Consider the following 13,141-nt stretch of genomic DNA (forward strand, 5'->3'; position numbering starts at 1 on the left):
ATTAATAGGCTAGGCTGACATGGGTCTAGCCCATTAAGATTTAAAAGCCACCACAGCATGCAAATTTTGTATGCAATGGTTGGTTGGGGGGGATGAAGAGAAAAACACACAGGGGTGGCTTACCTGGCTGGAAAAGTGGTCGGAGACGTTCCAAGTGTTGTAGGGAAGATCGAAAAGTGGTCGGTGGTAGCAACAGTGGTTGAGGCACAAAAAAGGAAGTGGCTAAATTAGTGGACAAATTGGTGGCTGAAAGGGGGTAAAAGAAAAAAACTAGGCAAATATGGTTTTTTCTCAACTTTGGCTTTTGATTTCTCCTATTTTAGGCTATGAAATCAAAATCTATTTATAAGAAATGAAAAAAGGACGTTTTGTCTCCACTTGTGCCAAATCTTAGCTCTTGGTTCGACCTAGAACGATCTCAATCATTAGTTCAAAGTAGGCATCAATTGCTTTCATATTTGTTGTAGAGAAGGGGCTGGTCAGGTTGGCCACTTTAAGGCGGTGCCACTGCCTCTGTGGCGTAAGTTGGTAAGAAGTGACCATATTAGGGTGTAGTAAGATGTCATGTGGTCATTTGTATGCATGTTTTGTCTAATTTGGTGTAGAAACGAAGTGTCAAATGCCTTGAGAAGTAAGTCACTTGAGCAGCTTTTTTGAAGAAAAAGATGAACAATCTCACTAGACGACGCCTGTTTGGTTATTTTTTTTTACTATTAAAAAAGACACCATTTTGGGATTTTATAGGGTTTTAATTTAGGGTTTTGGCAAAAATTCAATTTCGTCCTCCATCTTTCAATGTATTTCACCCCTAATTGACCATAATCTTCTAACGTTATGCAATTTTACCCATGCCAAATTTCAATTGAAATCTTGAATTTCAATACCTTTTGCATTTTGATCATTGGTTTTGAATTTATGTAATCTTACCCTTAATTGACCATCAAACTTTTAATTTTCTTCAATTTCACCCTTGATTTAAGTCAATTAAGTTCATAGAGTTCGGTGCCTCTTGCAAAATGGTCACTGGTTGTGAATTTATTCAATTTAGCCCTTAATTGACCCCAAAACTTTGATTTTCTTACAATTTTACCTTGATTCCAATCAATTAACTTGGTAAAAAATTAAATTTGGTCTCTTAAAATTCCAATCTTCTCAATTAAGCTTAAATAGATTCCCAAACTTATTGTTTTTACCAATTAAGCCCCTAATAAAATTAATTTGATCAATTTAAAGTATAATTAAGTCCGTGCACCTAATTAAATCCTTCAATTAGACCTAAATTAATTCTTAAACATAATTAATTTTTTTTTGGCCCATAATTAAATCAAATTGGCTTATTAAAAATCTAATTATATCCTTAGGCTTAATTTTTAAGCAGATTCATCTGATAATCATTTAATTTGTCATTGAATCTGTATTGTTTCTTTAATCTTGGATTTGATGGGCTATATTAGGCTTTGAATTTCATCCAAAATCACAGCTTGATCTTTCTGTAGTTTTTGGAATCCTCCTCAACCTGTTTTCTCCATGTTGCCCGTCTTTATTTTATTTTATTAAAGAAAAAAAATGAATTTAGGAAATAATCCAAAATAGGTTATGACAACCAAAAGAACACTAAAGGAGTTCTGAGATGCTAGAAAGATCTACCTCAAAGAAGAATATTGTGGACCCATCCCCACAAGATTGATGATCTATTTAAAAGGAGTCTCCAAACATGCTTGAGAGTAACTGCTCCATTCCAAGTTTGAACCTTTTTAATTCCTAGGTCACCTTATTTAAGGGGATAATAAACATAGGCCTATGTATCCTTAGCCTTTGAGTGTGAGAGAGAGCAGCCTTTCCAAAGAAAGACATCAATAATACCTATAATTCTCTTAATAATAGAGCAATGAAAGATTAACATGGAGGACCAATATACCTAGATATAGAAGAGAATGAATTTGATCAGTTGATAACGCCTAATATAAATAAGAGAAGCCATGGTTCATAACTTGATCCTGAAGAAAAGCTACTCCATTAAAGGCATGCAATTAGTGTATCAGTCTAGTGGATATCAATTGGATGCCTAAATACCTGATTGGTAGGGAACCTCGCCTGAAACCCAAAAGAGTATGCAAAGAGGTCTCAAGCTCATCATTAACTTCTGATAAGAAGACATGACTTTACTCTAAATTTGTAACAAGTCCTGACAACCTTGCAAAATCATCCAAAGCCCTCCTCACAATCTTGATCGAGTTGACATCTACTAGATAAAAAATCATAAGGTTATCTGCAAAGCATAAGTGAGTAATTGCAATCCTCTAACACCGCCAATGATATCTAACCTCGGGTTTTGTGAAGTGTCTTTGAGTATGCATCCTAGGCCTCCATAGACCAAACAAGTAAGGAGATAAAGGATCACTTTTCCAAAGACCTCCATAGCTAAAACAAACAAGTAAGGAGATAAAGGATCACTTTTCCAAAGACCTCTTGAAGATGGGAAGAAACCATAACTCTTCCTATTCATGGCCATGAAGAAAAGAGTTTAGGTATACATACCTTAATCCATTTAACCATATCATCAAGGACTTCAATAACCCTTAAACTTGTAAGGATAAATTCCCAAATAACCATATCAAAAGCTTTCTTTATGTCTATTTTCAAAGAACATCTAGGCATAAGATTAACTAGGTGATAGTTATGTATGAGCTCTCAATTCAACAAGATAACATACAATATTTACCTACTCGAAACAAAGGAAATTTAAGCAGGACCAATAACAATTGGAAAACCTTCCTTTAACCTACTTACAATGACTTTAGATATGTATTTATGCATCATGTTACAACATGAGATAAGTCTAAAGTCATTCATAGTGGTGAGTGCCTTAATCTTAGGAACCTAATCAATTCTAGTAACATTAACACACCTAGGTAGAGTACTGGTATCAAAGAAGTACCTCATAACAACAATGAAGTCTCTACCAATAATGTCCAAACTTCTCTTAAAGAATAAGAAGGTAACCATTTGGACTAGAGGCCTTATCATCTGGGATGGAAAATAAGGCTTTATTAAAAAAATAAGTCTTTCTTGATCTTATCAGTTGTGATGTATGATTCCAAAAAGGGGGGGTAATTTCAAGAGGAATTCTAGTAAAGAATAATTAGGAAGCATCCTTTAAAGTGATAGTCGAGTATATAGAAAGTAGCCTTGGAAGTAACAAATTGCCAACTGACCCGGACCCTACTGATCCTAAACCTAAGATCCAGTCTCATTGGTCAACCAATGGATTCTATTCCCAACTTATTTGTAAGGGAGTGATTTATGGAAGAAAAGGTGTTTCTATCTCCAAAGTCTAACCACTAAATTCGAGATCTCTGTTTGTAAAAATCTTCATCATCCTTACTTAACTAAAAGAACTCTCCAACAAGCTCTCTCTTTTCCCATTAACAAAGAGTCTATGCTACGACCCATTTAGTCTTTGCCTCAACTATATGATTAGAGATGTGGCTAATGTTTAGGCGATGCAAAACCCTTTACTTAGGCTTTAGCAATCCAAGTATCTTGGTAAGCCTATACATAAGGTTACCATCTACAGGAGTCTGCCAAGTATTTGCTGCTAAACCTAAGAAATCACCTCTGATAACCCATAGATTCAAGAACTTAAAGGATGCTTTTAGCTTGGGAAAAGGACTAGCGGATTGAGCAACCATAACATTGTGAACTAAAGAGTCTCTTGGCAAGAATTTGGAATAAGTAGTTGGCCAAGTAAATAACTAATATGATTTACCAAAGATTTAATCTAGCTTCAAAAAAATAATACCTCTATTATGCTCACCATTATGCCAATTGTATCTCAAGCTTGAATAAGGAACTTTAACTAGTTCCGCTAGGCTTAGACATAATTGCTAAAATCATCTATGTGACTATGTCAAGTATGATCATCCCCATACTTATCAGATGCGGTAACTCGACACCTTAGGTAATCCTAAAGGTCCTAACGCCTCAGAGGTGTATTGAGGTCATACATAAAAGTAACAACAAAAGAGCACCCATCAATCAAGCTAGATACCTCATAATTTATTCAATATGAAAAAGAATGCAAGCAAACAACATTATATACCATCAAATCCCATCCAACTAGAATATAATAATCAATATTAACCGAGACATTAGAAGGACACTACCATAAAGGACTTATAGTTGCCTCTACCCCCATATGATTAATTTCAATCTCAGTCTTAAGTATGCCTATTAAGCTAATATTATGATTATTAACCCAATCATTTACTACTTTATGTTTTGATGAGCCATTAAAACCCCGAATATTCCAACTTCCTATTTTATACATGGACATAGAAAACAAGATATCAAAAAATAGGGGAAAATAATCAGAGGGCTTTAAGCCCCCCCTTTTGTTTTTTGTATTTTTTCATACTTTATCTAGTTTTATAAGTACTGTAAGGATTATGCTTACTTGTTTCATTTGGTTGAGAAGTTGTCGAGGTAGAATCTGAAGAACCCTTGATTAGTGGTGAAGTGCTAGCTTCATTATTACTAGTGAAGGTAACATCATGTTTATTCTCCAAACATATTTTGATTCTAGTAAGTAGGTGTTCATCCTTCATAAGAGGCAATATGTCATGATTTGAGTTAGCTTCCAACCCCCCCCAATCATCATTTAACTTATCCATCTCAGCATTAGTAGGTTTGGCTGCTTCATGATATGCGACTTTAACCAGTCAACTAGTTCCTCTGATGTCTCAATCAATTGACCATTTCCAAGAACAATAGCTCTCAGGGCCTCTATTGTGTTTAACTGGTCGTCTGGTTCCTGACAAGTTTGAACCGGTTGATTGGCTCCACCCGAACTGTCTTTTTAGGTTATTGATTTTGCTGCAACAATAGAAATGAAAGGGGATGCAACCCCTTCAACAATAATAATTGGTGAGCTATAAGCTTGTAGAACATCCCCTCATTTTTTATTTTTATCCTGAGCATGTCTTTTACTTATAAGGTTAGAGCCTTAACCAATGCATTGTATAAGTGAGCAAAAACTTTGCAAAATCTCATAAGCTCCTAGCTTTCATTTATAATCAACCATAACTATGATAAGCTCTATAGATAATCTATATCGGATTTGAAAAACATGGATCGTGGGTAGTGAAGCATCCAATTCAACATATACTTTAGCATAGTCAAGTCGAGTGCCGCTAAGTTTTTATTTGTCACAAGCCAATGGTCGCCCTACCATACTTGCAACCATACCTAGACCTGTTTCATTCCAAAGTAGAAAAGGTAGAACTTAGAGGCGAACCCATACGGGCACCTTCAAGATTTTATTCTTGTCAAGAACAAAATATAGGTGCCATGGTTGAAGGATAAGGAACTTCTTGTCGAACATCCATGATCCCTTCTCCATAACTGAGTTAACATCATCCTCACTCTTGAAATGAAACATCAAGAAGCCTTATTTTGTTATCATTACACTTTCAAGGCCATAATTTTTCCATACTTGAAAAGTAATAGAATTGGCAGCATGGTATTTTTCCATACTTGAAAAGTAATAGAATTGGCAGCATGGTAGGGCATTTGATAACCCTGGAAGAAACCCACCAAACATCAGTTTCATTTCAATGCACTTTCATCAATGACATTATCTAAAATGTCCAAGATGGTACCAGTCTCTTGTCATGGAAAAAAAGGCTATCTTAGAATGGGTTATAGAGTTGGAGACCTTCACTCTACCAGCCTATGTAGTTTTAGGGGCAGGGTTATAGGTGGTGGTGTTCTTGTGAGCCAAAGTGGCAGCTAGGAAGGGGGTAAGTTGAGTTTTTTTTTTTTTTTAATGGTTGTTTAAGGGTAGTCTTGGTGTTTAGAGGAGGTTGAGGGATGGTTTTGGTGGTGGTGGTGGAGGTTTTTGATGTGTTAAGGGTGGTAGGGGTTTGTTTGGTGGCTATAGTAGTGTTTCTAGGTTTGTTAAACTAGTCGACCAGTTCCTGAGTTAGTAGTAGTCATGTCTGGGCAGTATGTTCAAAGAGATAATACTTTAAATAAAATAAAAACTAGACAAGCTCTAATGGTCTAGTTTGGGGTAAGCAAGTATAGCATAACATATAAAAAAATCAAAGTAATCCAATGGTTAGACTAGCTGTGATCTATAAAGCAACAATCTAACCTAAAAACTAGTAACGACTAGTCCGAGAAGAAAAACATTTTGCAAAGTTGTAAGAACTTGATCTTGACCATTTGGAATCAAGAGGACATCCTAAAGAACCTCATTTAAAAAAAAAAAAAAAAGCAGATCTAATGATGAACATGGACAAAACAAGCTAGCCATTATGGTTGCCCCAAATTTATTTGTTCAAGAAATATTGCGATGACAATATCTTCCAAATGGTACCAAATAAACAAAACTTGTTTGGTCAGTTTTTAGTGTAGGGTTTGGCGCTCAATATATTTGAAAATGAGTGAAATCTAATGGTTGCTGGAGGAGTTATGGCTACGACAACTCTGTCTCTCTTTACTTCCCTTTTCACACTTTCTCTCTCTAGTGAAACTCTATATATATATATGTGTGTGTGTGTGTGTGTGTGTGTGTGTGTGTGTGTGTGTGTGTGTAATGTGCAAGTTGAGGGCTAACCCAACATAATCAAATCACAAAAAATAACAAAAAAAAAGAGGATAAAAAATAAGAATACATCAATTTAGAAAAAGGGAAAAAACAAAGCAAACTTAGTAAATCTCTTAAACCTAGTTTAATCTCTAAAAGTCACAACCCATAAAGTCTTTGACTCGGATTCAATCAATAACCCTAATTTTCAATCAATTTAACATCAAAGAATGAGATCAGTAACAAAAAAATCCTGGCAAAAAATAACAAAAATAATGAGGATAAAATTTGATAGAAAAAACTCAAGGAGGATGCAATTTTTTTTTTTTAAAAAAAGACCCCAAATAAGATAAACATCAATTAAAAGAATGAAAATCACATTTTAAGGATAAAAAGACAAAAAAAAAAATTTAAAGACTAAAAAAATCATAGGGGGTGAAATTAAAAAATATTTTTTTATTTTATAGACTATTTATATATTAAAAAATGTTGAGGGGGTGAAATTAAAACATATTTGTACTTTGATAGATTATTTATAGATTAAAAAATAGTATAAGATGAAATTGAAAAACATTTATAATTCTATAGCTTATTCTAAAATAAAAAAAAATAGTAATAAAAAAATATAAGGATCAAATGTCAAGGGAGAAAAACTTAAAGGGGTTGTTTTGAGATTTTGCAGGGCTTAATGCAAAACTTGAGGAGGAGAGAGAGAGAAGAAGGAGAAAAAGAAATGGATATTGATTACAAGCCGCCATAAATCTTGAAAAACATGTCATATCACCTTGTAGAGGGCATCGATATGTGGTTGAACAACCACTGACGTGCTGCCTGAATGGCACGAGAGTTGTCCTTAACCTAACACGTGTGCAATATATTTTATAAATGTAATTTATAATAATACTCTTTAGTACCCTTGAAAATTAAAATAAAAACAATGTGAAGTGAAAAAAAACCCTTTTAGGTTAGAGTTCAATTAGTTTTGTTTTTATAGACATCAAAGTAATTATATTATTATAAAAAATTAAAAATACAAAAATATTCTTGAGTAGTAAATATTAAATTATTTAATTTTAAGATTAAATAAGTAATTTTATTGTACATATAAATAACTTTATGTGTTGGTTTCATTGTCAGGTCATTTTTTGTTTAATTTTATCCAAAATTCCAAATTATGGTTCAACCATCATAAAGGAAAGTTATTGTGCTCCAAGTCCAAGATATTATTTACTATAATAGTTATTATAATAGTGTAATTAGTATATTTTCATTAAAATTTTGTACTTAGTATCGGAGAAGGTAGTTTTTTTACTCTAATATAATTATTTTTTATGAAAGGTTAGTTTGATAATTTTATACTATTATAAAAAAATTAAAAATACAAAAGTATCCTTAAGTAGTAAATATTAAATTATTTAATTTTAAAATTAAATAAGTAATTTTATTGTACATTTAAAAATAATATTAGGGTAAAAAATCTACCTTCTCCGATACTAAGTTCAAAGTTTTAATGAAAATTTACTAATTATACTATTATAATAAATAGTATTTGGAGCACAATAACTTTCCTTCTTGACGGTTGATCCATAATTTGGAATTTTGGATAAAATTAAACTCAAAATGACCTGGCAGAAAAACCAACATAGCAAGCTGCCTAATCAGCAGTCTTTAATCCAATCCTTACAACCTAGTACAAAGTCCAAAGCGCCAAACTAGAGGTGACCAAATTTGATTCGTTCGGTTTTTATATATAAAAAAATAATTAAATTAATTTTTCTTTTAAAAAAAAAAAACTGAAACCGAACTTGAACCGGTTCGAACCGGTCAATTTTAGTTTAGTTTAGTTTTTTTAGGAAAAAAACCGGTTTGGTTCGATTTTTTTCCAGTTTGGCTCGGTTTGTTCGGTTTTGACTCGGTGATTTTCTGGTTTGGCTCGGTTTTTTCAATTATTTTTTTGGTTCAGTTCGGTTTTATAAATCTAAAACTGATACTAAACCGAATCGGTCAATTTTTTTTTAAATTTTAATTAATTTAATTAATTTTTATTCTTAATTCGATTTTTTTCTAATTATTTTTTTCTTGGTTCTCTCGGTTTTTTTCTTACCCCTACGCTAAACTCCCTCTCCTCATTTCACTCTCTTCTAAAACTGCAAAATTTTGTTTTTTTGTCCATCCAAGACATGGGTATCTCTCATCTGATTCAAAGATCAATCACCAAGAAACTCCTCTTTTCAAAACCATTAAATATTCTACCTTCTTCTTGGTTTCTGGCTGATACTACTGCTAAGTCTTTGCATCATAGTGGTGGTTTTAATGGTGCCGAGATCAATTCTTTTGATGGTAATGACACCACAAAGATTTCAAAGAGCTCATATCATGTAAGCTCAGGTGGGTTTATGCGTGGAGCTGTTTTTTGGGAGCCCAATAAGCCACTTACCATGGAAGAGTTTCATATTCCTCGTCCTAAAGCTGGAGAAGTTCTTATTAAGACCAAAGGTGATTATTTGATCAGTTGATTTCTTATTTATGGTATTTTTTTTATGCGTATGCTTTTGGTTTTTGGTGCTAATGTCAATCTTTTACGGTTGTAGCTTGTGGGGTTTGTCATTCTGATCTTCATGTAATAAAGGGTGAAATTCCATTTGCTAGTCCTTGTGCTATTGGTCACGAGATCACCGGGGAAGTTGTGGAACATGCGGAGCTGACAGATAGAAAAATTGTGGAAAGGTACATGGATTAGATATGTAAATAGTGTCAGGTGAAATGAAGTCTGCTTTCTTAATGATTTTGTGTGATTCTTTTGGAATTATTTGGAAAGGATTGTATATTTTACGTGGAAATGGGTTCTTTATCATGCAGGGAGATGTAGTAATGTGAATTATGATTTTTTTTCCTTTTTTGTTTTCTCAGATTTCCAGTTGGTTCTCATGTTGTTGGAGCTTTTATCATGCCTTGTGGTAACTGTTTCTACTGTTCTAAGGTGAGATTACTTTGAGATGTAATGTTATAGTTGCGTGTGTAGCTTCGTTTTGTTATCGTTATTTGATGTCATATCAAGGGCTATTGGAAAGTAGCAAAAACGTATAACATTTGGCTAAGAAGATACTGATGTGATAAATTTCTGAGTTGGGAATCAGGGCCATGATGATTTATGTGAGGATTTTTTCGCTTATAATCGAGCAAAAGGAACTCTTTACGATGGTGAAACTCGACTATTCCTCCGTAACAGTGGTAATGAACTTTTGTTTTAATTTTACGTTCTTTTCATTAAAGTTCCCAAATTGTTATTTTTCTTGAAAGGAAAAGCTTGCAACTTGTTGTAATGCTCCCAATACAACTTTCACATCCCCTACGATATGCAAACTCCACAATTAAGTCATCATTTAGTTTATGCCGAGGAAACATTTTTTTCCCTTTTTGATAAGTAAAATATACCTTCCATTAATTCAAGCTCAAGATTATTGGGCATCAAAGTGATTTAGGACAGGGGCAGGAACACAGATAGAAGATTGTTGAATTCTCTATAGGAGATAGAAACTGAATAAGGCCTTTGGGGAAGAATCTCTCTATTGCTTCTGGAATGTAATCATTATTACTGGATCACTAAATGAATGTTATATCATGTAGGAAAGCCGGTTTTCATGTATAGCATGGGAGGCCTTGCTGAATACTGTGTTGTTCCAGCACACGCATTGACTATATTACCAGACTCGTTGCCATATGCTGAGTCTGCAATTTTAGGGTGTGCGGTATTCACTGCTTATGGTGCTATGGCTCATGCAGCTGAAGTGCGTCCTGGGGATTCTGTTGCTGTGATTGGAGTTGGGGGTGTAGGGTCAAGGTAACTGAAAATGTTTTATATTGATTAGATAGCTTTCAGTACCCCATACACTGCTTCCACATTTTACATGTTTGTGTATGCACATTCATTCATTACATAGAGAGACATGCATACATATATTATAGGTCCTATATTTTCACTCATGTGTGTCACATGTGTGGATTTATGCATTTATAAATGTGATAAAGTGTGGCAGAAGACATAACTAACCATGAAAAAGATGCTTCCAACCAACTTGCAGAGTCATTTGATGTTAGTGACAAGCAGCTTGTGACCTATCATAAAGCGATATGTCAGCTAATTTTATTCCAGTTGTTCAAGGAAGGAACAATATGCAAAATCAGTTCATAGTGATGGCCTATAAATCTTTACATGCACGCTTTAAAACTTCTCATACAACATAAAGTTGTTTTGTTTTGTTTATTTGTTTTATATTTTGGGTCCCAAAAAGGGTTGCATTGGGCTTTCCTGAACAGTGCTTGTAGTTACACACACACAATTCTACACTTCTAGATTGTAACTTTCATGAAGAGACAAACAATGCAAGATCCCCAAAGTTAATGGCTTGTAGGGGGGGCTCAATATGTGACTTTGCTCATTGAACAAGTGAACCCATGAAAATGAATAACATAGCATCACCATGTCAATTGTCATAAGAATAAAACATCAGCAGAGATTCAAACCGTTGATGTAAATCTGAAAGATTTCTTTTGTCAAAATTGAAGCCATGGTCACTCATGGTGCTGTGTTACTCTATTTTAGTGATTTCCTGCATAACAAATGACCAAGACAAAATGCTTCAGTTGTTTGCAGATAGCAAGGGCATTTGGTGCCTCTGATATTATTGCCGTGGATGTTCAGGATGAAAAACTACAGAAAGCTAAGACATTTGGTGCCACCGCCACTATAAATTCAACAAAAGAAGATCCTATCAAAAGGATTAAGGTGTGTATCATATCCTTTAGTTTTTAGTTGCTGAATGAGTTGCCAAAGTTCCCAGATCATGATGAAAGTGCCATTTGCCAAAGCTTTTTTGCAGTTTTAGTGGTGAGTAAAAAGATATAAAGTGAGTGAGGGAGCTCATGTATCCATGAAGGGAACTTGATCTGCAGTTCAGCGTCTTCCCCAGTTTATTTTTCTTCCCAATTTTTGTGCCATGAATGTGACATGAAATAGCCTCGGGCTCTAAAAGAATGGAAAGTTTAGAACTTGTTATGTTTTCTTCGTAAGGCCAATGGACTGTTTAGTTTGATTTGCTTTGAACCAGCCATAATTTTTGTTTGCATTTTTACCTTTGCCAAATTGTGGTGTTCAAGAACTCAGTCTTCTGATTGTGTTGCGCTTCCGGTCATGCATTGTAAATAGATTGAAATTAAATTATGATATTTGCTTATTTTTTCCAGGAAATAACTGGAGGAAGAGGTGTGGACATTGCTGTGGAAGCCTTGGGCAAACCACTGACATTTTCGCAGTGCACACAGAGTGTTAGAGATGGAGGAAAAGCTGTGATGATTGGACTTTCACAGGCTGGTGCTGTGGGGGAGATAGATATTAATCATATGGTCCGTCGAAAGGTGTGTATTTATGGAAAATTATCATATTTCCACTCATGAATTTTTGGTTTCGTTACAATGTCTCACAGGAAAACTTTTTCAATAGAACCATTTCATTTCTGTCAATGTACGTATGCTTTTAATTAGGTTTTTCCCTATTAAGATGGATGAAGAAAATGTTCTGCAAGTAGAATAGAATGTTAATTTAGTTAATCTGTGGTACTTAGCAGCATGTATGATTCTGAAAGGTGTCCTTCACTCATTTTATCTGGAATTTCTGTTTTTAAATATTTAGCGATCTTTAAGTATAGTTTGCAGCTGGTTTGCTACAAGGTCCCATATGGAAAAACTTTTGACTCCCTCTTATCCCACGGAACAGATTCAAATTATTGGCTCTTATGGAGGAAGGGCAAGACAGGATCTTCCCAAATTGGTCAAGCTTGCAGAATCAGGTATATTCAACCTTACTGATGCTGTTACAAGGAAATATGGTTTTGAGGAAGCAAGCAAAGCATTCCGGGACCTTAACCAGGGAAAAATTCTGAGTCGAGCTGTGGTTGAGATAATGTAGTTGTTTTCTTTCACTTATGTGCCAACTGCACACCTAGAATAAGAGGCTTCTATGTATTGAGAATCTATCTAGCAATTGTAAATCATAAATCTTGATAGCTTCAGTCACTGGAATGCTGTAGCTCTTTTGCTTGTTGTCATGCCACAAGCCTCATTCAGTCACATCTTCAATATAATCCATGTTATCTTCAGTTTTAGTGGGCATTCATCACGGCTGGCAAAAACTGTGATTCCCTCTGTAATGTTCTCTCTTTTGAAGCGCATCTGAGAGTAAGGATTGATGGTCATTCTTGGGTACCATGAAACTTTAAGTACATGAAAGTGTTACCTAAATTTTATCAAAAGTTTGACAGAAAAAAGTAGAAAAGACTGTATTCTTAACGTACAAGACTGGATTGTGCATCTAGTTCTTACCAAATGCTTCTTGAGTACAGTCATGAAATCAGATTCTATTGCATTTGCCAAGATGGTCGGATCTCCCTTCTTAATTCTCGTAATAACCTGCGAAAAAAAGACAATTCAAACAACCAGGCACCGGCGCTTGGGATATACCACCTGAAACTGCTGGTGCACGAAATGATAATG

The 13,141-nt window shown here is 34.5% G+C and overlaps 1 protein-coding gene across 1 annotated transcript; it reads left to right on the plus strand.

The window, feature by feature from the left end:
• Positions 1–8,708: 8,708 nt before the first annotated feature.
• On the plus strand, positions 8,709–12,747 carry LOC118050793 (uncharacterized). Its single transcript, XM_035061262.2, has 8 exons — positions 8,709–9,088; positions 9,184–9,319; positions 9,503–9,572; positions 9,730–9,823; positions 10,220–10,433; positions 11,237–11,378; positions 11,837–12,007; positions 12,366–12,747. Exons 1-8 carry the CDS (start codon positions 8,773–8,775, stop codon positions 12,555–12,557), a joined length of 1,335 nt encoding a protein of 444 aa, XP_034917153.1. The 5' UTR covers positions 8,709–8,772; the 3' UTR covers positions 12,558–12,747.
• Positions 12,748–13,141: the final 394 nt, after the last annotated feature.

Source organism: Populus alba, chromosome 4 (genome assembly GCF_005239225.2).
Source record: "Populus alba chromosome 4, ASM523922v2, whole genome shotgun sequence".
NCBI lineage: Eukaryota > Viridiplantae > Streptophyta > Magnoliopsida > Malpighiales > Salicaceae > Populus > Populus alba.